Raw genomic sequence first — 27,390 nt, forward strand, 5'->3', positions numbered from 1 at the left:
AATGGTAATTATGGGACTCTTGTTGTCCAGCCTTGATTAAAAGGAAACATAATTCACCATTTGGTGTGGACAAGGAAACTTACACATTTTACTCAGCTGCCCTCCTAAGAAATTTTTCTCTGTGCTGCTAAGAAAGGGAAAGATTGATGATATTTGTAATCCAGGAAGCTAAACTAAGAGCTTTAATCGTTAACCAGGCTCTTGGGAGGGTCCTAGTGAGATAAAATTTGACTGCACCGTTCTCCATTACAGGTTCTCTAACCTCTGCTGTGTTCTCACACCCTCGATGTAAAAATAAGGGTTTTCTGTGATTGCAAGTTGTTTTGCTGAAGAACCACCTTACACATCTGGCACGTAACCTCTGGAAACCCAAAGCTGTGTTAACACCAAGGCTATTAAGCATGTTTTAGTCTTGGATTTCATGGAGTCATAACATGATGAATGTAGGAAAGTGTTAGTGTATATACTGGGCCTGTTGTTAAGTTATGAGGTCTGGTTTTTTTTTTTGTTTGTTTGTTTTTTTCCCTTTCTTTCTTTTTCCCTTGTTCTTCCAAACTATACATGCTCTGGTAATCTTTAAGGAGGACTGGGTAAGAAAATCATTTAGTCTGCCCTCCCCTGCAGTTTTCATCAATATACCTCCAGCTTTTTCTTAACCAAACATACAGCTGTTCCTCCCGTCACCACCATGGCTATAAAACAAAGACAAGATGTTTTCATTTTTCTGTTTTTTATTGTTTGCTTCGCAGACTTACCCTAAGATCCTGGCTAGGGGGCTCAGCAACATGAGTCCTGCCTCTCTCCCTTCCCTGTGACCCTGGGTAAGTCACTTCACCTCTCTGGGATGCTGTACCTAGGTCGATAAAACGAATGACCCACACCAACTGCTTACTAAGATCCCCTTTAGCTCTAAGCCCCAAATAAGATTGTAAGTTTCTATACATTTTAAGAATGCCAGAGTATTTCTCAGCTTTTATTCCTCTTATTTGCTCCATAGACTGTATCAAATGTTGAAGGAAATGAATGTAAACATGAGACAACCTACAGTGAAAAGCAGGCACGTTCACCCCAGGGACGTCAGTGCTAAGTGGAAGAGTTAACTGGGTTACAGAAGCTCCCTACAGCCAGGCCATTCTGTATTTCCTCATCAGTGAACAACAAACTGATATGTGACTGCACAAACAGTTCCATAATAGAGTCTATTTAAGAAAAAGTAGAAAAAATGTGTGCCAATATCCCCAAACTGACAAATACAAAAAACACAACAAAAACAACAACAAAACGTGGTTGGAGGGACAATTCATTGCATTTTATTCAAGTTAATCCATTTTTATTCAATAACATACCATGTAGTTCCTGGCACCAAGAATATTACCATCAGTATGGTTTCTCCTTGGAAAGGACCATGGTTTTAACAAGTCTGGGCTGCACTTCCATGTATAGCTCTTCACCAAAAATCAACACCTTAATCATAAGAGAAGCAGCGGGAACACTGAGATTTGTAGAAATTTATCTCTACTAAAAATTCATAGCTCATGATCTTTCAGGTTTGTATTTTCACTTGGGGCTTTTTTGGGGGTGAGGTGTGGTTGCTTCTCACAAGTCTTTAATACAGCCAACCTGCCCTGCTGTACCACAGAAGGGAAATGAGGACTAGTCCCCAGAGAACAAACAGGTGGTCCTTTGGAAAAGGAGCCCCAATGTCTCCTAGGGGTGACAGAGTCATCCTAACAGGGTAAGGGGACAGCATCAGTAACCTTTCTCTTGTTGGTAGTAGTAATTACTACCAGTGAGTAGTAAAAAGGCATAACCAGGTGAAGAGGAGAGGTAGTAATTCCCATAGGTTAGAATCTCTAAAACAGGAATGTTTGTGTGTGTGTGTGTTTGACGAAGTCAGAGCTGGGAGGAGACACCTACAGAGTCTGGAGAATGTGAAAGAGAAGGGAAGTGTCTGAATAAAAAATACAGGTTTCCCACCAGGGACCCACAGAAAGGTGGTATTACAGTAAAGAGTAATCTTGGACTTTTCTTTGAGATGAGGGCACATTGAAAGGGTTCTGCAGTTTTCACATGAAAATTGGAATGGAACTGAACAAAGGGAAGTCAGTTTCCCCTGTTTGTTCAATAAACACTGATAAAGCACCTGTGTGAAAGCCAGAGGGGCAGGTGCTGAGGAGAAAAAAATAAAGCTGTCTGAGGTGTGGGCCTGGCTTGCGGGAGCAACCTGGCAGTGGACATTAGATCCCAGGCACACTACAGAGCATCATGTCCCAGGGGCCTGGGGAGCGAAGGGTCGCTACTGACTGGCAGGATCAAGAAAGGCATCCCCTAGTCCTCTCCTCTTGGCTCTCAGCATGTCCTCTGTGCTAATGTCTCAGCCCGCCCTGTTCTGAGCATTTGCCTGTCTTATCTTTCTCCGTAATTTGAGAGAATGTGATAGGGTAAGACTTTACATCTCAGGTGCCTGATAAATGTGGGTGTGGAAATGATGTGTGTGGAAGGGCTGCTCTACTTTGCTCCAGAAAGATGGGAAAATTTTTGAGAAAGGAGAGCTAAGATGGTAGATGTAAGGCATTCTGATCAGAAGGCAGGAGCAAAGGTATGCCAACAGGCAAATGCAGTTTGGTGACCAGCAGGGAGCCTAGTTGAGCTAGAAAGCAGAGCTTTGCTTGGACATAGTGGGACTGAGAAAGTTGAAAAATTAAGATAGTATAACTGGAGTACCAGGTTAAAGTATGTGGACTTAATAAGCAAGGAGGAACATCTGAAGGAAAGATTAATTTTGTGATGCAGCATGATCCAGGTAGTGAGAGGGGCCTCGAATAAGAGTGCCTGCAGAAGGAAAGGAAGGATTTCTTGTAGCCATGAAAGAACTTTGGTCACTGATGGACAGACAAGGAGAAATCCAAAACAACTGCTGGGTTTCTAATCCAAATGATGGAGAGAGCCCCACTACAGTCAAGGACCTTAAAAAGGTAGCTGGAGGTTCTCTGCCAAGTAGATTAGTCTGATGAATTAAAAAGCCAGAACCATTTCCTGTTTCTCTCTTTAGAAACAATTGGTGTACTCAGGCTCAACCGGAGCATATGAATGAAAGAATAATGAAAATTAGAGGGTAATAAGTAGCACTGAAGGATAAAGATCATCAAGTAAACAGAGAATCCACCACAAAAGGTGGGGTTGAATGTCAAGGTGTAGAGTAAGCTTTCAGATATCTTCTTTATGTTTGTTTTTGGCGCTTCGGTCGGTAAGCAATCAAAATGGAGAGAGATGCTATTCCAAACAGGAAAGTCTGTAAGAACCAGAGTAGCTGAGCCCGACCATTCTTGATACCTTTAGACCTAAAAAAGAAAAAAAGGAAAAGCAATGTTTAAATACGCAAATTTTAATCTTGTGGTTGAACAGGAATTACTGTCTTTTTTTAAAAGTTTATTTCTCCCATCTACTTTGATTAGTTTATTCTGCTGTTTTTCTTAAACTTCTTAACTTATTAATTCATTTATTTTTCATTTTTCTGATTTTCTAAAAGATGCATTAAAATGGCACATTATTCCCTGAGAACCAGTCTGGCACTGCCCAGGGCACCTGTATTATAAACGTGTGACTTCAGAGCAAAAACAGGCATGAATCCCAGCGTGGCCACCTATCAACTGTGACCTTGGGTAAGTCACATAATCTCTCTCAGAATCAGTATCCTCATGAAAAACAGGAATAACAGTGCCTATCTTGTCAACTTTTAAGATGATTTATGAGATGAAATACACAAAGTGCTTAGTAGAGAGTCTGTCACATAGTAATAATGAACACTTGCTTATACAGTCATTCAAACTACACTGCCTAAAATGAAGCTCAAAAGAAAATGACCCAACTGCAGTGAATGGTTTGCTACAGTCTCATTTGTAAATCAATAGGTCTCATTTCGATGACTTTTTAATCTTTCTGATTTACTAAAAGATGCATTAAAATGGCACGTTCTTCCCTGAGAACCAGTCTGGCACTGCCCAGGGCACCTGTATTATAAACGTGTGACTTCAGAGCAAAGACAGGCATGAATCCCAGTGTGGCCATCTCACAGTTTAGAAGAGTCAATATTGGAAGTGTGCCAATTCTCTGCAAATTCAATCCAATAAAGATCCCAACAGCTTTATTTTTGTTTTCATAGAACCTGACAATTCATGAGGATATTCAGAGGGCCCAGAATAGGCAATTCTCTTGGACATGGTAAGAGGACATGCTCTAGCAGACAGTAATGAAGATAAAGCTGCTACTATTAAGGCAGAGAGGGGCTGAACCAGGATAAACAAAGAGACCAATGGAACAGAATAGAAAGTTCAGAAACAGACCCACACATACCAGTACATACAATATGATACAAGTCAGAGCACTTTAATGGAGAGAACTTCTCAATAAGTGGTCTGGGATAAGTGGGCATCCATATGGAGAAGAGCGAAGTTTGAAACCTCTCTTTTACAAAAATCAGTTCTAAGTAGATTAAAGACTGAAGTCTGAAAGGCAAAATCCTAACACTCTTAGAAGACAATGTAAAGGAATATACTCATGACCTTAATATAAAGAAAAAAATCATTAGAAAAATGTGAGGGTTTGGGGAAATGGTAAATTAGTCCCACAGTTCTGAGGACAATACAGCAATATATACCAAAAGTGTTCTTTCTTCAATCTTGAAATTCCAGATACAGGAAGTTTTTTCTAAGGGAATAAATATACAAGTAGGCTTGTATCATGTTCATTTCAGTATTGCTTATAATAAAACAAAAAACCTGTAGACTTAAAAGTCCATCAGAAGGGGGAATTGTGTAATCCATTACGGCACATCCATGCATAGAATTTTACGCATTCACAAAATGGATGAGGTAAATTTATATGTTTAGATATAGAAAAATAGGAATATGTGACAATGGAAAAAAATTACAGAAAAGTTTATATATATGTATCCATAATTGTTTAGAAGTGCATAAAATTGTTTATAATGATATAAACTAAACTCTTAACAGTGACTACCTTTGGGATTATGGGAGACACTTTCCATTTTATATGGTTTTGAGGTTTTAGAACATCTACCTTTTAACAGTAAACATGCTTACTTTTGAGATGAGCAAACAACAAAAATATTTGCGTCTTGGAAAGTACATTTATATGATGCAAGAAAGGCATAATATGCTTTAAGAAAGGAAAGGAAATAAAGGATAAGGTTGCCACCTGGGGCCACAGGCCCACTAAACTACAGTGCTTGCTGCGGCATTCTTCAGAGAGGCGAAAGCTGGTGGCTGGGCCACCCTGAGAAGGATTTTCTCAGGACCATCACAATGTGTTCTTCTCCACACACCTTTATCTGCATTCTTAGCTCATTTTCTCTTTTTTAAAAGGCTTTATTAATTTAATTTGTCTCTCTTAATGATTCCTCCAAGACCCAGCTAGATATAAGGGTATCTTTGCTTGGGACAGTATTTTTACCTGCCCTGGAAAATTTGTTCTTTCTGATACCTCCCAAATTTCACAATCTACCTCTTCTGGTTACACAGGCTGCCCGATCACAGGGTACATCCACATGCCCCAAATTCTGCCCTGTTTCAACATTCTAATTAAATCTACTCAACATTAAACTGCACAGGGCCTGAAAAACGCTTCAAGGGGCTACACAGTAAAATGGCGTACATCCCAGGAAGGATCTAATTTCTTAATTAAGAGAATAAGCACCATATATCTTGAACAGAAAACTCCAGATTGTAAAAAGGTAACGATGAATATTGATGTCGGCCTCAAAGAGCTACTATTAGAGTTATTCCTCAGGGAAAATCTGTCTAACTTTTTGGTTAAAATGTCATCAAGTCACAAGAGGTATGGTAAGGAATCTTTCAAAGAAAAGCTCAACCTCATTTTGTAATCAAAGAATACAAATCACAATGGCCACACACCCTTGTTAACCAATCAAAATAGCAAAGAGCTGTTTTTTTTCCTCCCCGGATGGCACTCTCTTGGACTGCTTAGCGAAAATGTAAATGTAAAACATTAAAATCCTACTGAAAAGGAATTTTGCAATTAAGTATCAAGAGCTTCAAAACTGTTCCTACTCTTTCACTCAGTAATTGCACATCCAGGAAACTTGGTTGAAGAAGCAAATCAGAAATAAATAAAAAGTTTTAGAGAAAAAAAACCCTTCATTATAACATTACTTATAATAGTGAAAAATGGTCAAAAAATTAAATGTTCATTGCTAGAGGATTAGTTAACCAAATTAAGGAACATGCAATTAGAGAAGTAGTATGCAAACTTTGAACTTATTTACCAAGAGATTTTAAAAACACGGAAAAGTGCTTAATATTATGATTCTAATGGATATAAAGTCAAGCATATAGTTCAATCTTACCTCTGGTTAAAAGGAATTCACCAAAATGTTACAAGTAATTATTGCTAGATAGTGGATTTAGAATGCTGCAAATGTACTATGTCTTCATGTATCACTCATTTAAATTTATTTATTCATTCATTCATCTACATCCTAATTCAAAAGGATTATTTATTCAGATTTATAGTGACCAAAGATACATTCCAACATGTCAGACCATAAAGAAATTATTTCAAGGTTATGACAACAGTGATCTAACCTCTCTACACCTGTTTCCCCTCTCCACCCTTCAGAGAACTCTAGAGCAGGATGCTAAATTTGACTCTTAGTTTCCATTAGACACTCCACATGCCAGGAATAAAATAGGTGTCAAGTACTCCTACAGTCTAAATTGAGGGGCAGGACTGCACAACTCCAAGCTCAGATTTCATCAGGCAGCTAAAATGACCAATTGGGAAGAGTTACTAGAATGCTGTAGCACAGTCCACCACCAATGAAGCCCAGAGAACAGCTTCAACAGAACCACTTGTAAACATAGCATCAGTCCCCTGGAATTTGGGAGATGAAAGGATTAATATTCAATTCATGCAATAATAAAAAATATATTTACAGCCTCCTCCTCCCCAGCCGCGAGGATCTGGGGGAAGGTGCGGATGTGTTGGACATCCTCACCTGGACTGGTGTTGATGTTGTCACAAACATTGGGACTGGCGGTTTGATGTGCTGAGCCCTTGAGCATGGGACTTGCCCTTATGAAGCTCATTACCACAAAGGAGAGTCTAAACTTGTATGTAATGGTGCCTAAGAGTCTCCCCCTGAGTACCTCTTTGTTGCTCGGATGTGGCCCTCTCTCTCTCTAACTGAGCCATCTCGACAGGTGAACTCGCTGCCCTCCCCCCTACATGGGACCCGACTCCCAGGGGTGTAAATCTCCCTGGCAACGCAGAGTATGACTCCCGGGGATGAATGTGGATCCGGCATCGTGGGACTGAGAGTATCTTCTTGACCAAAAGGGGGATGCAAAATGAGACAAAATAGTTTCAGTGGCTGAGAGATTCCAAATGGAGTCGAGAGGTCACTCTGGTGGACATTCTTATGCACTATATAGATAACACCTCTTAGGCTTTAATGTATTGGAATAGCTAGAAGTAAATACCTGAAACTACCAAACTCCAACCCAGCAGTCTGGACTCCTGAAGACAATTATATAATAATGTAGATTACAAGGGGTGACAGTGTGATTGTGAAGACCTTGTGGATCACACCCCCTTTATCTAGTGTATGGATGAGTGGAGGAATGGGGATAAAAACTAAAGGACAAATGGGGTGGGATGGGGGGATGATTTGGGTGTTCTTTTTTCACTTTTATTTTTTATTCTTGTTCTGGTTCTTTCTGATGTAAGGAAAATGTTCAGAGATAGATTGTGGTGATGAACGCATAACTATGTTGTCATGCTGTGGACGGTGGATTGTATATCATGGATGATTGTATGGTGTGTGAACGTATTTCAATAAAACTGAATTTAATAAAAAAAAATATTCAATTCATGCTTATAAAGTTGAAATACTGGTGCAGCCTGCGTGATAGGAGAGCAAAGACACATGGCTGGGAACTGTGTGTCCTTCCAGGTCCAGGGGCGGGAGGGGGGGGTGGCAAGTAAGGAAACTCTTTATTGTGTGCCTTATAGATCTGTGGAAGAGCACTGGATATGGGAGAGTTTAAAAGGGACCCAGCCCCAGAGGCCCAACTGGAGGGTAGAAGAGATCTCAAAAGGGGGTGTAGATCCCCCCAAACACAGATCCTGAGGGCTAAACTGTAAATGGCTTGCTGGGGGTGGGGAGTGTCTGAAGAAGCCATCAAGGGAAGGGAAGGGAAGGGAAAGATGAAGAGAGATGCCTAGTGACAGACAGTTTCCCAAAAACCCACCAAGCCCCTCTGGAGAGAAAGAGCCAAAACCCACAGGACTTAGCTGCCAGAATGCAAGGCAGCAGCCCTTTAAGGCTGTGCCTCATTTTCCCTAACTGTTCCCACCATCCCAACTTTTACCACAAGCAGCTGTTGCTAGTGAATATATGGAAAACAGCTGGAAAGGAGGCATTTTGAAGTTGACAATAGTTTGCAGTTTTAATAATAGACTGGAACTGGACTTGATAATATCAGATACTGGCTAGAAAACCTATGGATCTACCCGAGGTTCCATCCAGGGCTGGGGTGGGAGCCAGGGAACAAGCCACAGGGTGAGTTTTAATTGGAGAGGGGTGTGAAAGAATAAAGCTGCTTTCTGCTCCTATCCCAGAAAGTCCAGCTTGTTTGGTAAATCAGAAGATAGAGTGACATGATCTATTTAAAACTCTTAGTAGTGGTCAGCATAGTATTTTATTTTCCACTTTCAGAAGTGATGCACAATAACAGAGGTGATAGTTAATCTTGGCTGGAAAAAATATTAATTCCAAAGCAATCTGGCATTACTATAACCATCTTTTTCATTCCCTTATACTTTCTTTATATGCTAAAGTACACGTGTAAAGAGAAAATTTTTTTTTTCTAGAACTCTTTACAAAGTAGTAACCCACACTGGTATTTACTGAGTAGTCTGGTTTGGTGGCTTCTAACTTGTGCTGCACCCCAGAGCTTGAAAAAATAAAAGATTCCTATGTTTGAACCCAGATCTACTGAAAAGTATCTCTGGATCTGGAAACTGGATATGTGTATTTTGAAAAAGCTCCTCAGGTGATTAACTTGTGAAACTAGGGTTAAGAATCATCAGCCTAGATCAATAGCTTAGCCGTTATTCAAACCAGAAGGCACATTCCTAATCTTTTGTTTCAGTTGGGACTATACAGAATTTTTTTTTTTAAATGACAAAAATAATCTGAATTAAATACCTAAACAATTGATTAACACAAATGAAATGAATTCACTCATAAAATATTTACTGAGTGCTCTCGCTGGGCGAGGCTCAATATTAAGTGTGGGGATTCAACTCTCAGCCCAAAAGTGCATAAATTACTTAAGCATGGCTACTCCCAACTTATTAGGTACCAAGAGAAAGGAGATGGGACCTGTTACAAGGACTCACTTGCACAATACCATGGCATACAAGGACTCTCCCAGGTGAATCAGACAGACAAGCCAAAACCTGAAACAAACAAACAAAAAAAAAACCTCAGTCTAGTTTCAGGTGATGGTTTAATTGCTGCTGAACTCTAAGCCAGAAACGTCAAAGAGAAAGGCGCCAGAATGTGAATTAGCACAACACTTAGATATCTAAAGGCAACTGCAGGCCTGCAAGGTCTCCAGAGACACCGGAGCACCTGTATCCACATCCCGTTTCTGCAGCTCTCCTTACCCATTCTGCAGGAGGGTGTGATGGTGGTCCACCAAATACCGAGTGAAGAGGCCCAGGGGTCCGAGGCTCTGATACGGGATACTCTGAGGCCAGAATACAACCCACTGAAAGAGAACCAGAGACACAGAATACCTATTAGGTCACTTAGATAAGCACATTTTTGCTTTTGAGAGAGGCAATGAAATAACTCTACAAAACACACATACATTCAGTTTGGGAAACAAATGCAGACCAAAAACGAACAAAAAATGACACTCTGCATAAAGTCATCTGGGGCCTGGCTCTCAATTTCTATTTCCTAAAAGCTACCTAAGTGGGAGCTACACACTCAGGAAATTACGTGATTATCAGAGCCAGTGCCCATGGTGGATGACACCTATTCCTGATGAATTCCACCAAGAGAAGTTAATAACTTCTGTGCTGGGGCTAGCTTCTTTACTGCAGAAACACTAGCTTGAAGCAACCCCCTGTTTAATTGAGAAAGCACTTCTCTTCTTTCTTTTACTACCTCTAAAACTGGCAATGATCCACTGTGCAGAGTTGGGAAATAAATGAGAACAGGTTTGTGACGTGCTAATAGCAACTGCTTAATTACACAGGGTTTTTGCAGTCCTAACTTTTTTTGTGTCTCTGTGTTGTAACCCTGGCTAGCTTAGGCTTCTCTGAGAATAATGAAATGTATTATCCCAATCACTTATCAACCTAGAGCAATACTGCCTCTCCTATGCTGTTGTTTCACCCTCAAAATTATATAAAGCAGAAACCAGCATTGCATTTTCCCAAACCATGGGGTATAAAAGGGGCAGCCTCTGCCAGGCCCACAGTGTCCCAATTTGAAGTCCCCCAAAGTTCTTCTCCATCTATATTCCAACTAGTCAGAGACATAGAATCATGCAGCAGAAATGCACCTCAAAATGTTTTTCAGTTCAATGCCTCCATTTTACATATGGGGAAACCAGGGTGGAGTTGGTCACATTTGACACCAACAAACATATGTCTAAGCCCCAATCTCCAGGAACTCCTGGGTAATATCCATTTACTTTTCTTTCAAAATTATCCCAACTTTGTCCCCAAGTATCTTTCTCATTATCCTTTAAACAAAGTTTTCCTCAGCCTGACAGAACTTGTTCTTCCTCTCAGAAGAGATCCCCTGTCTTCTCACTTCCACACCTATGCCTTCTTACCAATTACAGGCAAATCTCAGAGATATTTCAGGTTCAGTTCCAGGCTACCACTTTTACACCAGACTGTAGTCTATTAAGAGTGCAATAGCATTATGTCTAAAAAAAAAAAAGCAACAATGTATACCTTAATTAAAAATTACTTTACTGCAAAAAATTGCTAACCATCATCTACGCTTTTGGTGAGTCATAATCTTTTTGCTGATGTAGGGTCTTGCCTCAATGTTTATGGCTGCTGACTGATTGGGGTGGTGGTTGCTGAAGGCTGGGTGGCAATTTCTTAAATAAGACAACAATGAAGCCTGTCACATCAATTGACTCTTTCATGAAAGATTTCTCTGTAACATGCAATGCTGTCTGATAGCATTTTACCCACAGTAGAACTTCTTTCAAAATTGGAGTCAATCTTCTCAAACCCTGCTGCTGCTTTATCAACTAACTTTATGTAATTTTCCAGATCCTTTGTTGTCATTTCAACAATGTTCACAGCATCTTCGGCAGGAGTAGATTCCATCTCAAGAAACCACTTTCTTGTTCATCCATGAAAGTTTTATCATTAGATTGCAGCCATTCAGTCAGATCTTCAGACTCCACTTCTGTTCCAGTTTGCTAATGCTGCCATTATGCAAAATACCAGACATGGATTTGCTTTTATCAAGTTATAGTCCTAAGGCCATAAGTGTCCAAACTAAGGCATCAACAAGAGGATACCTTTACTGAAGAATGGCTGATGGCATCCAGAACACCTCTGTCAGCTGGGAAGGCACATGACTGGTGTCTGCTGGTCCTTTGCTCCCAGGTTGTATTTCAGCTCTTCTCTCAGCTCCTGTGCATCCTTGCTTCCTTCTCCCAGGGCATTTCCCACTAACCATCTGGGGTTCCTCACTTAGTTTCTCTGGGGCCAACTCTGGGCTTCGTCTCTTAGCTTAGCATCTCCAAGCATCTCTCAGCACCTCTGTTGGCTCCCAAGTGTCTAACATCTGTGTTTTCATCTCTCTGCACTCTGTGTGAGCTCCCTTTAAAGGATTCCAGTAAACTAATAAAGACCTACCCTGAATGGGTGGGGTCAAATCTCCAAGGAATCATGCAATCAAGAGGTCACACCCTAATCAAAAGTATTAATAAGACTGTCCCCACAAGATTGCATTAAAGAACATGGCTTTTGCAGGAGACATAATACATCCCAACTGGCACAACTTCTAATTCTAGTTCTCTTGCTATTTCCATATCTACAGTTACCTCCACCAATGAAGTCTTGAACCCCTCAAAGTCATTCAAGAGAGTTGGGACTCACCTTCTTCCAAACCCATTAATGTTGATTTTTGACCTCCTCTCCCATGAATCACGAATGTCATCTAGAAAAGGAATGCTTTCCAGAAGGTTTTCAATTTACATAGCCCAGTTCCGTTAGAGGAATCATTATCTATGACAGCTAAAGACTTAATGTGTCACATTTCTTAAATAATAAGACTGGAAGTTAAAATGACTCCTTGATCCATGGGCTGCAGAATGGATGATGTGTTAGCAGGCATGAAAACAACATTCACCTCATTGTATATCTCCATTAGAGCTCTCAGGTGACCAGATGCATTGTCAGTGAGCAGTAATATTTTTAAAAAGAATCTTTTTTCTGAGCAGTAGGTCTCAATAGCAGGCTTAAAATATTCAGTAAACCATGCTGTAAACAGATGTGCTATCATCTAGGCGTTGTTGTTCCATTTATAGAGGACAGGCAGGGTAGATTTAGCATCATTCTTAAAGGCCCTAGGATTTTTGGAACGGTAAATGAGCCCATGCTTCAACTTAAAGTCACTGGCTACATTAGTCCCTAACAGGAGAGTCAACCTGTCTTTTTGAAGCTCTGAAATCAGACATTAACTTCTCCTCTCTAGCTATCAAAGTCCAATAGAAGGCTGTTCCATCAACATTGAAAATTTGTTGTTTAGTATAGCCACCTTCATCAATTATCTTTTCTAGATCTTCTAGATAACTTACTGCAGTTTCTACATCAGCACTTGCTGCTTCGCCTTGCACTTTGATGTTGTGGAAATAGCTTCTTTTCTTAAACCTCATGAACTAACCTTTGCTCGCTTCAAACTTTTCTTCGCAGCTTCCTCACCTTAATTAGCCTTCATAGAATTGAAGAGAGTTAGGGGTTTGCTCTGGATTAGGCTTTGGCTTAAGGGAATGTTGTAGCTGGTTTGATCTTCTATCCAGGCCACTAAACATTCTCCGTATCAGCAATAAGGCTGTTTCACTTTCTTATTACTTATGTGTTCACTGGAGTAGAACTTTTAACTACATTCAAGAACTTACCCTTTGCATCAACAACTTGGCTGTTTAGCGCAAGAAGCCTAGCTTTTGACCTGTCTTCAACTTTCCTCCCTAAGCTTAATCCTCTCTAGCATTTGACTTGAAGTGAGAGAACTGTGACTCTTCACTTGGAACTTAAGAGGCTATCATTGGGTGAGTAAGCCTGCTGAATATCTGGCAGCCACGCTGCTGTGTGGGGAAACCATGGGTTGGCATTTGGAGGTAGACTGGTTCTTTTTTTTTTTTTTTTTTTTTTTTAAATCATCATTTTATTGAGATATATTCACATACCATGCAGTCATACAAAACAAATTGTACTTTCGATTGTTTACAGTACCATTACATAGTTGTACATTCATCACCTAAATCAATCCCTGACACCTTCATTAGCACACACATAAAAATAACAAGAATAATAATTAGAGTGAAAAAGAGCAATTGAAGTAAAAAAGAACACTGGGTACCTTTGTCTGTTTGTTTCCTTCCCCTACTTTTCTACACATCCATCCATAAACTAGACAAAGTGGTGTTTGGTCCTTATGGCTTTCCCAATCCCATTGTCACCCCTCATAAGCTACATTTTTATACAACTGTCTTCGAGATTCATGGGTTCTGGGTTGTAGTTTGATAGTTTCACGTATCCACCACCAGCTACCCCAATTCTTTAGAACCTAAAAAGGGTTGTCTAAAGTGTGCATAAGAGTGCCCACCAGAGTGACCTCTCGGCTCCTTTTGGAATCTCTCTGCCACTGAAGCTTATTTCATTTCCTTTCACATCCCCCTTTTGGTCAAGAAGATGTTCTCCGTCCCACGGTGCCAGGTCTACATTCCTCCCTGGGAGTCATATTCCACGTTGCCAGGGAGATTCACTTCCCTGGGTGTCTGATCCCACGTAGGGGGGAGGGCAGTGATTTCACCTTTCAAGTTGGCTTAGCCAGAGAGAGAGGGCCACATCTGAGCAACAAAGAGGCATTCAGGAGGAGACTCTTAGGCACAAATACAGGGAGGCCTAGCCTCTCCTTTGCAGCAACCGTCTTCCCAAGGGTAAAACTTATGGTAGAGGGCTCAACCCATCAAACCACCAGTCCCCTATGTCTGTGGTCATGTTAGCAACCATGGAGGTGGGGTAGGCGAATACCCCTGCATTCTCCACAGGCTCCTCAAGGGGGCACTACATCTTTTTTTTTTTTTTTTTTCCTCTTGTTTGTTTTTCTTTTTTTTTTTTTTTTTTTTTTTTTAACTTTCCCTTCTTTTTAAAATAACCTGTATGAAAAAAAAAGTTAAAAAGAAAACAACATACAATAAAAGAGCATTTCAAAGAGACCATAGCAAGGGAGTAAGAAAAAGACAACTAACCTAAGATAACTGCTTAACTTCCAACATGTTCCTACTTTACCCCAAGAAAGTTACATAATATAGCAACATTTCAGTGAACTTGTTCCTACTACAACCATCAGAAATTAACAGACCATAGTCATTTCTGGGCATCCCCAGAACGTTAAATAGCTTATCTGTTCTTCCTGGATTATTGTTCCCCCTTCCTTAATTGCTCTCTACTGCTAGTTACCCTACATTCTACATTATAAACCATTTGTTTTACATTTTTCAAAGTTCACATTAGTGGTAGCATATAATATTTCTCTTTTTGTGCCTGGCTTATTTCGCTCAGCATTATGTCTTCAAGGTTCATCCATGTTGTCATATGTTTCACCAGATCGTTCCTTCTTACTGCCGCGTAGTATTCCATCGTGTGTATATACCACATTTTATTTATCCACTCATCTGTTGAAGGACATTTGGGTTGTTTCCATCTCTTGGCAATTGTGAATAATGCTGCTATGAACATTGGCGTGCAGATATCTGTTCGTGTCACTGCTTTCCGATCTTCCGGGTATATACCGAGGAGTGCAATCGCTGGATCGAATGGTAGCTCTATATCTAGTTTTCTAAGGAACTGCCAGACTGACTTCCAGAGTGGCTGAACCATTATACAGTCCCACCAACAATGAATAAGAGTTCCAATTTCTCCACATCCCCTCCAGCATTTGTAGTTTCCTGTTTGTTTAATGGCAGCCATTCTAACCGGTGTTAGATGGTATCTCATTGTGGTCTTAATTTGCATCTCTCTAATAGCTAGTGAAGCTGAACATTTTTTCATGTGTTTCTTGGTCATTTGTATTTCCTCTTCAGAGAACTGTCTTTTCATATCTTTTGCCCATTTTATAATTGGGCTGTCTGTACTATTGTCATTGAGTTGTAGGATTTCTTTGTATATGCAAGATATCAGTCTTTTGTCAGATACATGGTTTCCAAAAATTTTTTCCCATTGAGTTGGCTGCCTCTTTACCTTTTTGAGAAATTCCTTTGAGGTGCAGAAACTTCTAAGCTTGAGGAGTTCCCATTTATCTATTTTCTCTTTTGTTGCTTGTGCTTTGGGTGTAAAGTCTAGGAAGTGGCCTCCTAATACAAGGTCTTGAAGATGTTTTCCTACATTATCTTCTAGGAGTTTTATGGTACTTTCTTTTATATTGAGATCTTTGGTCCATTTTGAGTTAATTTTTGTGTAGGGGGTGAGGTAGGGGTCCTCTTTCATTCTTTTGGATATGGATATCCAACTCTCCCAGCCCCATTTGTTGAAAAGACCATTATGGCTCAGTTCGGTGACTTTGGGGGGCCTTATCAAAGATCAGTCGGCCATAGATCTGAGGGTCTATCTCTGAATTCTCAATTCGATTCCATTGATCTATATGTCTATCTTTGTGCCAGTACCATGCTGTCTTGGCAACTGTGGCTTTATAATAAGCTTCAAAGTCAGGGAGTGTAAGTCCTCCCACTTCGTTTTTCTTTTTTAGAGTGTCTTTAGCAATTCGAGGCATCTTCCCTTTCCAAATAAATTTGATAACTAGCTTTTCCAAGTCTGCAAAGTAGGTTGTTGGAATTTTGATTGGGATTGCATTGAATCTGTAGATGAGTTTGGGTAGAATTGACATCTTAATGACATTTAGCCTTCCTATCCATGAACATGGAATATTTTTCCATCTTTTAAGGTCCCCTTCTATTTCTTTTAGTAGAGTTATGTAGTTTTCTTTGTATAGGTCTTTTACATCTTTGGTTAAGTTGATTCCTAGGTACTTGATTTTTTTAGTTGCTATTGAAAATGGTATCTTTTTCTTGAGTGTCTCTTCAGTTTGTTCATTTCTAGCATATAGAAACATTACTGACTTATGTGCATTAACCTTGTATCCCGCTACTTTGCTAAATTTGTTTATTAGCTCTAGTAGCTGTATCGTTGATTTCTCAGGGTTTTCTAGATATAAGATCATATCGTCTGCAAACAATGACAGTTTTACTTCTTCTTTTCCAATTTGGATGCCTTTTATTTCTTTGTCTTGCCGGATTGCCCTGGCTAGCACTTCCAGCACAATGTTGAATAACAGTGGTGACAGCGGGCATCCTTGTCTTGTTCCTGATCTTAGAGGGAAGGCTTTCAGTCTCTCACCATTGAGTACTATGCTGGCTGTGGGTTTTTCATATATGCTCTTTATCATGTTGAGGAAGTTTCCTTCAATTCCTACCTTTTGAAGTGTTTTTATCAAAAAGGGATGTTGGATTTTGTCAAATGCTTTTTCAGCATCTATTGAGATGATCAATTGATTTTTCCCTTTCGAGTTTTTAATGTGTTGTAATACATTGATTGTTTTTCTTATGTTGAACCATCCTTGCATGCCTGGAATGAACCCCACTTGGTCATGGTGTATGATTTTTTTAATGTGTCTTTGGATTCGATTTGCAAGTATTTTGTTGAGGATTTTTGCATCTATATTCATTAGGGAGATTGGCCGGTAGTTTTCCTTTTTTGTAGCATCTTTGCCTGGTTTTGGTATTAGATTGATGTTAGCTTCATAAAATGAGTTAGGTAGTGTTCCATTTTTTTCAATGTTTTGAAAGAGTTTGAGTAAGATTGGTGTCAGTTCTTTCTGGAAAGTTTGGTAGAATTCCCCTGTGAAGCCATCTGGCCCTGGGCATTTATTTGTGGGAAGATTTTTGATGACTGATTGGATCTCTTTGCTTGTGATGGGTTGGTTGAGGTCTTCTATTTCTTCTCTGGTCAGTCTAGGTTGTTCATATGTTTCCAGGAAATTGTCCATTTCTTCTACATTATCCAGTTTGTTGCCATACAGTTGTTCATAATATCCTCTTATAATTTTTTAATTTCTTCAGGATCTGCAGTTATGTCACCTTTTTCATTCATTATTTTGTTTATATGGGTCTTCTCTCTTTTTGATTTTGTCAGTCTAGCTAGGGGCTTGTCAATCTTGTTGATCTTCTCAAAGAACCAACTTTTGGTGATATTTATCCTTTCTATTGTTTTTTTGTTCTCTATGTCATTTATTTCTGCTTTAATCCTTGTTATTTCTTTTCTTCTACTTGGTTTAGGATTGGTTTGCTGTTCATTTTCTAGCTTCTTCAGTTGATCCATTAGTTCTTTGATTTTGGCTCTTTCTTCCTTTTTAATATATGCGTTTAGTGCTATAAATTTCCCCCTTAGCACTGCTTTTGCTGCATCCCATAGGTTTTGGTATGTTGTGTTCTCATTTTCATTCGTCTCTATATATTTAGCAATTTCTCTTGCTATTTCTTCTTTAACCCACTGATTGTTTAGGAGTGTGTTGTTTAACCTCCAGGTATTTGTGAATTTTCTAAGTCTCTGATGGTTATTGACTTCTAATTGTATTCCATTGTGGTCAGAGAATGTGCTTTGAATAATTTCAATCTTTTTAAATTTACTGAGGCTTGTTTTATGTCCCAGCATATGATCTATTCTGGAGAAAGTTCCATGAGCACTAGAAAAGTATGTGTATCCTGGTGATTTGGGATGTAATGTCCTGTAGATGTCTGTTAAATCTAATTCATTTATCAGATTGTTTAGGTTTTCAATTTCCTTATTGGTCTTCTGTCTGGTTGATCTATCTATAGGAGAGAGTGATGTGTTGAAGTCTCCCACAATTATTGTGGAAACATCAATTGCTTCCTTTAGTTTTGCCAATGTTTCTCTCATGTATTTTGTGGCACCTTGATTGGGTGCATAGACATTTACGATTGTTATTTCTTCTTGCTGAATTGCCCCTTTTATTAGTATGTAGTGGCCTTCTTTGTCTCTCAAAACATCCCTGCATTTGAAGTCTATTTTATCTGAGATTAATATTGCTACACCTGCTTTCTTTTGGCTGTAGCTTGCATGAAATATTTTTTTCCATCCTTTCACTTTCAATTTCTTTGTGTCCCTGTGTCTAAGATGAGTCTCTTGTATGCAACATATTGATGGTTCATTTTTTTTGATCCATTCTGCGAATCTATATCTTTTAATTGGGGAGTTTAATCCATTTACATTCAACGTTAAAACCGTGAAGGCATTTCTTGAATCGGCCATCTTATCCTTTGGGTTATGTTTGCCATATTTTTCCCTCTCTCTATTAATATCCTTTATTGTACCCATACCGAATCTCTTTAGTACTGAACCTTTCTCCAAGTCTCTCTGTCCTGTCTTTGTTTCTCTGTCTGTAGGGCTCCCTTTAGTATCTCCAGTAGGGCAGGTCTCTTGTTAGCAAATTCTCTCAGCATTTCTTTGTCTGTGAAAAATTTAAGCTCTCCCTCAAATTTGAAGGAGAGCTTTGCTGGATAAAGTATTCTTGGCTGGAAATTCCTCTCTCTCAGAATTTTAAATATATCGTGCCATTGCCTTCTCGCCTCCATGGTGGCTGCTGAGTAGTCACTACTTAGTCTTATGCTGTTTCCTTTGTATGTGGTGAATTGCTTTTCTCTTGCTGCTTTCAGAACTTGCTCCTTCTCTTCTATGTTTGACAGTGTGATCAGTATATGTCTCGGAGTGGGTTTTTTTGGATTTATTCTATTTGGAGTTCGCTGAGCATTTATGATTTGTGTATTTATGTTGTTTAGAAGATTTGGGAAGTTTTCCCCAACAATTTCTTTGAATACTCTTCCTAGACCTTTACCCTTTTCTTCCCCTTCTGGGACACCAATGAGTCTTATATTCGGACGCTTCATATTATCTATCATATCCCTGAGGTCCATTTCGAGTTTTTCAATTTTTTTCCCCATTCTTTCTTTTATGCTTTCATTTTCCATTCTGTCATCTTCCAGGTCACTGATTCGTTGTTCAACTTCCTCTAGTCTTGTACTATGAGTGTCCAGAATCTTTTAATTTGGTCAACAGTTTCTTTAATTTCCATAAGATCATCCATTTTTTTATTTAGTCTTGCAATGTCTTCTTTATGCTCTTCTGGGGTCTTCTTGATTTCCTTCATATCCCGTACTAGGGTCTCATTGTTCATCTTTAGTTCTTTGAGTAGCTGCTCTAGGTGTGTCTCTTCTGGTCTTTTGATTTGGGTGCTTGGGCTTGGGTTATCCATATCGTCTGGTTTTTCATATGCTTTATAATTTTCTGTTGTTTTTGGCCTCGTGGCATTTGCTGTCCTTGATAGGGTTCTTTTAGGGTTTGTAGACCAGTTGAAGTCCTTATCTCTAGTTTATCAGATCTACAGCTTCGTGGAGTACACTTTCTCTAACTAACCAGCAGGTGGCGTCCACGAGCCACCTGTTCTCCACAAGCCAGATCTCCCCTGCTTAGCCTTTTTGGTGAGTGGGGGAGTGAGTCTTGTGGGGCCCAATTGGTGTCCCAAGCTTGCGTGTGTAGTTGGTGTTGCCTGCCCTGTATGTGGGGCGTGTTTCTGGGCAGTCGGGGAGGGGGGGTGGCCCTAACAATCAAATCTCCCTGATGATCCTAGAGTTTTAAAGCTACTGCAATAGTCTAATCCTTCAGTTCAGTCCTGCCACAGTTTGTCTCTGCCACTGACCCACAAGTCTTTGGTATTGGCGTATGGCTCCTGAGACTTGCAAGTGGGCCCCTCTTCCAGGCCGTGCACCCCGGGTCCTCTGTTGAGGGATGACTGTGCTATGTCACAGGTGAGTGCCGTCCCCCCAGGGCAGTTCTGGGCTGCTGGGCTGTGTTGGGAGGCTCCCAGTCTGCTCAAATGATGGCTGAATGGGGCTCTGTTAATTCACACTGCTCCCCCTTCCCAGCTCTGGGACATTCAGCTGAGGTTGCAGGGAAGGCTAATGTCCACGCCCAGTTTTGTGGTGTGTGCCTGTTATTTGAAGCACTTCCGTCACACTGGGTTGTCTGGGGCAGCTCTGGGCTATGGGGCTGGCGATGGGCAGGAGTGTTTCCTGTCCACCAGGATGGTGGCTGTGAGCGGACACCCCCCTTTTCTTGGGAAGTTGTGTTGTTTAGTGAATTTTCTCAGCCACTGGATTATTGCCTTTTGTCTCAGAGCTCTCTTATTTCTGCTCTTGACTTGACGTGCCCAAATTTCAATTCTTTGAAGCTTTCTGTATTGAGCTTCTTAGGGTAATTGTTTTAGAAAAAGCAAAAAGGATTTAAAAAAAAAAAAAAAAAAAAAAAACGGCCCTCCTCAGAGATCTAATGGGTTATTGAAATGCTAATAGACAAAGCAACCAGGGCCATTAAGGAAAGGTGCCCTGGGCAGAGAGATCAGCCTTGCTTCGGGATTTGCATATGCGCCTCAAGGCCTGATCTCCGCCCTTCCCCTTTCTGTGTTCACCAGAACTCCAAAAATCCTCTGCTTTTACTTTGGAGCTTCTCGTGTTGTTTTCCTTCTATGCCCGTCTCCTCTCTGCTGGGCTGGCTGCTCTCAGAGTCTCTGGTGTCTGGCCTCAGTCTATCTATGGTTGGAGTTTGAATCAGTAGAATGAGTTTCCGATGAGAGCAGCCACTGCAATTCTCCCTTCTCCTTCCTGGAGCTGACAGCCCCTCCTCCCCCGGGACTGAGCCTGGCAGGGAGGGGCGCGGGTCCCCTGGCCGCAAAAACTTACAGATTTCGCTGATCTCAGCAGTTCCACGTTTTCATGAGTGTTGTATGAAGTATGCCCAAAGACAGATTGCTCTGTGGTGTCCAGTCCACGCAGTTCCTGGCTTTTTACCTACTTTCCTGGAGGAGTAACTAAAACATACAGCTCACCAGTCTGCCATCTTGCCCCGCCTCCCTGGTTCTTTTTTAAAAAACCCAAAAGATGCTGCAGATATGGCAGCGAGAACTGCACAGTGAATTGTGGCAGGAATAGGCTATGCGAATGCCTCAGTATCTGGCGTGGAAGATAGCCTTTTGCACATCCGCTGCTAATTGTCTTAGAGCGAGGAAGGCAGAGGTGAGCCAAAAGGGGAAAATAACCACACCCCTTGCAGCCATCTTCCCAGTGGGCTGGGAACGCTCCTGCCCGATGCTGAAGCCGCAGCCCAGAGCCGCGCCAAAAATCCCAGTGCAACGCAAGTGTTTCCAGCAACACATATACACGCCACAGTATCAGGCATGGACAATTGCCTTTCGTGCACCCACAGCTAACTGTCCTGGAGCTGGAAAGGTGGAGCTGTGTGAAAAGAGGGAAATTAACACGCCCCATACAGCCATCCTTACAGCAGGCTGGGAACGCTCTTACACAGCCCGGTGGCCCAGAACTTCCCTTGAGGGACAGTGTGCACTTGTGACGTAGCACAACCTTCCCTCAGCGGAGGCCCTAGAAGGGCATGGCTTGGAAGAGGAATCAACTCGGAAATCCCAGGGACCATACGCCAATACCAAGGACTTGCGGGTCAGCGGCAGAGACAATCTGTGGTGAGACGAAAATGAAGGTTTAGACTCTTCCAACAGCCTTAAATCTCCAGGAACACTTGGGAGGTTTGATTATTAAAGCTGCCCTCCCTCCCTAACCACTCAGACACACGCCCCACATTCAGGGCGGACAGCACCAACAACACACCCAAATTTGGTGCACCCACTGGACCCCACAAGAATCAGACCCCCACACACCACAAAGACAAAGTTGGGGAGAACTGACTTGAGGGGAATAGGTGACTCGCAGATGCCATCTGCTGGTTAGTTAGGGAAAGTGTACTTTACCAAGCTGTAGATCTGACAAATTAGAGATTAGTCTTTGAATACTATGTATCCTAAAAGAAGCCTATCAAGTAAAACAAATGCCAAGAAGTCAAAAACAACAGAAAATTTTAAAGCATATGAAAAAACCAGACAATATGGATAACCCAAATCCAAACACCCAAATCAAAAGATCAGAAGAAACACAGTACTTGAAACAATTAATCAAAGAACTAAAAGAAAACAATGAGAGCATGGCACAGGATATAAAGGACATGAAGAAGAGCATGGCACAGGACATAAAGGACATGAAGAAGGCCCTAGAAGAGCATAAAGAAGAAATTGCAAGATTAAATAAAAAAAATTGTTGCTCTAATGGAAATAAAAGAAACTGCTGGCCAAATTAAAAAGATTCTGGATACTCATAGTACAAGACTAGAGGAAGGTGAACAATGAATCAGCGACCTTGAGGGCCACAGAATGGAAAATGAAAGAACCAAAGAAAGAATGGGGAAAAAATTGAAAAAATTGAAATGGACCTCAGGGATATGATAGATAAAATAAAACGTCCAAATAGAAGACTCATTGGTGTCCCAGAAGGGGAAGAGAAAGGTAAAGGTCTAGAAAGAGTATTCAAAGAAATTGCTGGGGAAAACTTCCCAAACCTGCTACACAATATAAATACACAAAGCATAAATGCCCAGAGAACTCCAAATAGAATAAATCCAAATAAACCCACTCCAAGACATATTCTGATCACACTCTAAAATACTGAAGAGAAGGAGCAAGTTCTCAAAGAAGCAAGAGAAAAGCAATTCATCACACACAAAGGAAACAACATAAGACTAAGTTAGTGACTACTCAGCAGCCACCATGGAGGCAAGAAAGCAGGGGCATGACATATTTGAAATTCTGAGAGAGAAAAATTTCAACCAAGAATATTTTATCCAGCAAAGCTCTCCTTCAGATTTGAGGGAGAGCTTAAATTTTTCACAGACAAACAAATCCTGAGAGATTTTGCTAATAAAAGACCTGCCCTACTTGAGATACTAAAGGAAGCCCTATCAACAGAGAAACAAAGAAAGGAGAGAGAGATATGGAGAAAGGTTCAGTACTAAAGAGATTTAATATTGGTGCATTAAAGGACAATAAGAGAGAGAGGGAAAAAAATATATCTGACAAACATAATCCAAAGGATAGGATGGCTGATTCAAGAAATGCCTTCACAATAGTAACACTGAATATAAATGGATTAAACTCCCCAACTAAAAGATACAGATTGGCAGAATGGATCAAAAAATATGAACCATCAATATGTTGCATACAAGAGACTCATCTTAGACACAGGGACACAAAGAAATTAAAAGTGAAAGGATGGAAAACATATTTCATGCAAGCTACAGCCAAAAGAAAGCAGGAGTAGCAATATTAATCTCAGATAAAATAGACTTTAAATGCAAGGATGTTATGAGAGACAAAGAATGCCACTACATACTAATAAAAGGGGCAATTCAACAAGAAGAAATAACAATCATAAATGTTTATGCACCCAATCATGGTGCCACAAAATACATGAGACAAACACTGGCAAAACTAAAGGAAGCAATGGATGTTTCCGCAATAATTGTGGGAGACTTCAACACATCACTCTCTCCTATAGATAGATCAACCAGACAGAAGACCAATAAGGAAACTGAAAACCTAAACAATCGGATAAATGAATTTGATTTAACAGACATATATAGAACATTACATCCCAAATCACCAGAATACACATTCTTCTCTAGTGATCACGGAACTTTCTCCAGAATAGACTATATGCTGGGACATAAAACAAGCCTCAATAAATTAAAAAAAAAAATGAAATTATTCAAAGCACATTCTCTGACCACAATGGAATACAATTATAAGTCAATAACCATCAGAGACTTAGAAAATCCACAAACACCTGGAGGTTAAACAACACACTCCTAAAATAAATGGTTTATAATACAGAATGTAGGGGAACTAGCGATAGAGCATAATTAATGAAGGGGGAACGATAACCCAATAAGAACAGATAAGCTATTGGGGGTAAATTTAATGTTCTGGGAATGCCCAGGAATGACTATTGTTCGTTAATTTCTGAAGGGTATGGTTGGAACAAGTTCACAGAAATGTTGCTATATTAGGTTATTTTCTTGGGATAGAGTAGGAACATTTCGGACTCCCTTGTTACGGTTTGAAATGTGTTTTTTTAATTGTATTTTTTTTTTATTTTTCTTTTGATATAGTTGATTTTTTTAAAAAAAGTTAATTAAAAAAAAAAAACAACAATGAAAAAAATATGCAGAGCCCCTGTGAGCTGGTGGAGAATGCAGGGGTGTTGGGCTCCCCCACTTTGATGGTTGCTGATGTGCTCACAGACATAGGGTACTGGTGGATTGATGGGCTGAGCACTCTACCAAAGGACTTGCCCTTGGGAAGACTGTGGCTGCAAAGGAGAGGCTAGGCCTCCCTATAATTGTGCCTAAGAGTCTCCTCCTGAATGCCTCTTTGTTGCTCAGATGTGGCCCTCTCTCTCTAGCTAAGCCAACTTGGCAGGTGAAATCACTGCCTTCCCCCCTTCGTGGGATCTGACACCCAGGGGGTGAATCTCCCTGGTAACGTGGAGTGTGACTCCCGGGGAGGAATCTAGACCTGCATCCTGGGATGGAGAACATCTTTTTGACTAAAAGGGGGATATGAAAGGAAATGAAATAAGCTTCAGTGGCAGAGAGATTCCAAAAGGAGCCGAGAGGTCACTCTGGTGGGCACTTTTACGCACACTTTAGACAACCCTTTTTAGGTTCTAAAGAATTGGGGTAGCTGGTGGTGGATACCTGAAACTATCAAACTACAACCCAGAACCCATGAATCTCGAAGACAGTTGTATAAAAATGTAGCTTATGAGGGGTGACAATGGGATTGGGAAAGCCATAAGGACCACACTCCACTTTGTCTAGTTTATGGATGGATGAGTAGAAAAATAGGGGAAGGAAACAAACAGACAAAGGTACCCAGTGTTCTTTTTTACTTCAATTGCTCTTTTTCACTCTAATTATTATTCTTGTTATTTTTGTGTGTGTGCTAATGAAGGTGTCAGGGATTGATTTAGGTGATGAATGTACAACTATGTAATGGTACTGTAAACAATCGAAAGTACAATTTGTTTTGTATGACTGCGTGGTATGTGAATATATCTCAATAAAATGAAGATAAAAAAAAAAAACAAAAAACAAAAAACAAACTTCCTTCTTTTCCCAGTGTTTTGAAATGCTTATTGTAGGATAAGCAAGGCAAAACCTGGAAACTCAAAATAAAATAATTGTTTCAAGAAAAAAAAAAACAAAAAAAAAACCTACAACCCAGAACCCATGAATCTTGAAGATAATTGTATAAAAAGGTAGCTTATGAGGGGTGACAATGTGATTGGGAAAGCCATATGGACCACACTCCCTTTGTCTCGTTTATGGATGGATGAGTAGAAAAATAAGAAAGAAAAAAAAAGGCACCTAGAGTTCTTTTTTAATTGTTCTTTTTCACTTTAATTTTTATTATTATTTTTGTGTGTGTGGTAATGAAAATGTCAAAAATTAATTTTGTTGATGAATGCACAACTATATAATGGTAAACAACTGAATGTATGCTTTGTTTTGTATGACTGCACGGTATGTGAATATATCTCAATAAATATGAATTTAAAAAAAAGAGGCTATTGTTGGGTTGTTAATTGGCTAATTTCAATATTATGTCTCAGGGAATAGAGGCCCAAGGAAAGGGAGAGATTCCAGGAAAAACTAGTCCATGGAGCAGTCAGAAGACATGCAACCTTCATCCATTAAGTTTGCCATCTTATATGGACATGGTTCATGGCAACCCAAAACAATTGTAACAGTTACATCAAAGATCATGGATCACAGATCAGATATAATAATAATGAAAATGCTTAAAATATTACAAGAATTACCAAAATGTGGCACAGAGACTCGAAGTGAGTACAGGCTATTAGAAAAATGGAGCCAATAGACTTCTTGAGGCAGCACAGCCACAAACCTTCACATTATAAATAATGCAATTACTACGAAGCACAATAAACTAAAGCACAAAAAAATTAGGTATGCCTGTAAATCCTAACCATCCCGCAGATTCATCCCAGTTTTCCAAGCAATTCCAACTGCCTCAAACACCGCGCTTCTGGAAGTCCTATACTGGCCCTAAGCCAGTCTGTCAACTTGGCTTTTCCCTCCGTGACCTCCGCTCAGACTCGGCTAAACTGTAGCAATCATGAAGAGGCGAGACTATCAAGATAAGCATACTTCAAAGTAGAACCGTTTTAACAGCCCACCCAACATCTGCGTACACCGGTAACCACGGCAACCGCCCGGCGCGCATGCGCACGGACCGCTTCCATTGCCGCCTGCTCCCCGCCCCCCTCATCCCGACCTACGAGGGGCTTGGAGGGCCAAAACACAAGCATTACCCCGTCCCACGCCTCACCGCGCAGTAACCCAGTCCTAGGGCCGTGACCAGCGAAGGCAAGGGTCTGGCGATTCGAAAGTAGGCGGTAGTATCCCGGCCAGCCTCCGACTTCGCCATCACCATCTTGAAATACTTAAACACTGAGTCCCTGGGTGGGGAGCCGTCATCGCCCCCATGTAGGGAAAACCTGGCTAACTGGTTCCTCAGGGCCTGGAACACCGGCCAAAGGCCCGAGAGGACGAGTGCGCCTGCGTCTCCCTCGGAGTCCGCTACCTTCCCTCTCCGTTGCGAGCGGCGGGAACCGGGATTGCGGCTGCGCGATCCCCCGTCTCCGGAGGTAGTGGATTGTGCACTGAATGGAGCGCTCGCTGCTCTTGCAGTGCCGTGCTTCTTACCGTGTAGTAGCCCAAGGAAAGGAAGACGACCGTGATCCAGAATAGACTGGCCCTTCGGAAGTAGGCTGCTTCGCTCGCTGTTGTCCCCATCGCGGCAGCTCCTTGTGAACTGAATAGCTCCCACCGATCCGGGCGGGGGCGGAGTCAAGGCCGGGGGCGGGGTCTGGACTAGCACTCCCCTCTACCCTCTACCTCATGTGGGGAGCGAGACTGAAACTCCGGGGGCTAGAGCGAGTCTCCCCACCTCTCCCAGCCCAGGTGGAGGGGCCTTGGAATTCTGACACCTGGGTCCCGACTTGAGGGCTAACATATTCC

General features: G+C 40.9%; 1 protein-coding gene across 3 annotated transcripts; it reads right to left on the reverse strand.

The window, feature by feature from the left end:
* Positions 1-1,287: 1,287 nt before the first annotated feature.
* On the reverse strand, positions 1,288-27,350 carry TMEM254 (transmembrane protein 254). 3 transcript variants are annotated; one of them, XM_037804826.1, is made up of 4 exons: positions 27,076-27,306; positions 9,715-9,818; positions 9,445-9,504; positions 1,288-3,341 (listed from the first exon to the last, which is right to left on the reverse strand). In XM_037804826.1, the coding sequence occupies exons 1-4, from the start codon at positions 27,163-27,165 to the stop codon at positions 3,221-3,223; spliced, it is 375 nt and encodes a 124-aa protein (XP_037660754.1). In that variant the 5' UTR covers positions 27,166-27,306; the 3' UTR covers positions 1,288-3,220. The 3 variants fall into 3 exon arrangements, with proteins under 3 accessions (XP_037660754.1, XP_037660756.1, XP_037660755.1); XM_037804828.1 differs by lacking the exon at positions 27,076-27,306 and adding an exon at positions 26,699-26,967; XM_037804827.1 differs by lacking the exon at positions 9,445-9,504 and having other exon boundaries at positions 27,076-27,350.
* Between the last annotated feature and the right edge of the window lie 40 nt (positions 27,351-27,390).

Source organism: Choloepus didactylus, chromosome 15 (assembly GCF_015220235.1).
Source record: "Choloepus didactylus isolate mChoDid1 chromosome 15, mChoDid1.pri, whole genome shotgun sequence".
Classification (NCBI taxonomy): domain Eukaryota; kingdom Metazoa; phylum Chordata; class Mammalia; order Pilosa; family Megalonychidae; genus Choloepus; species Choloepus didactylus.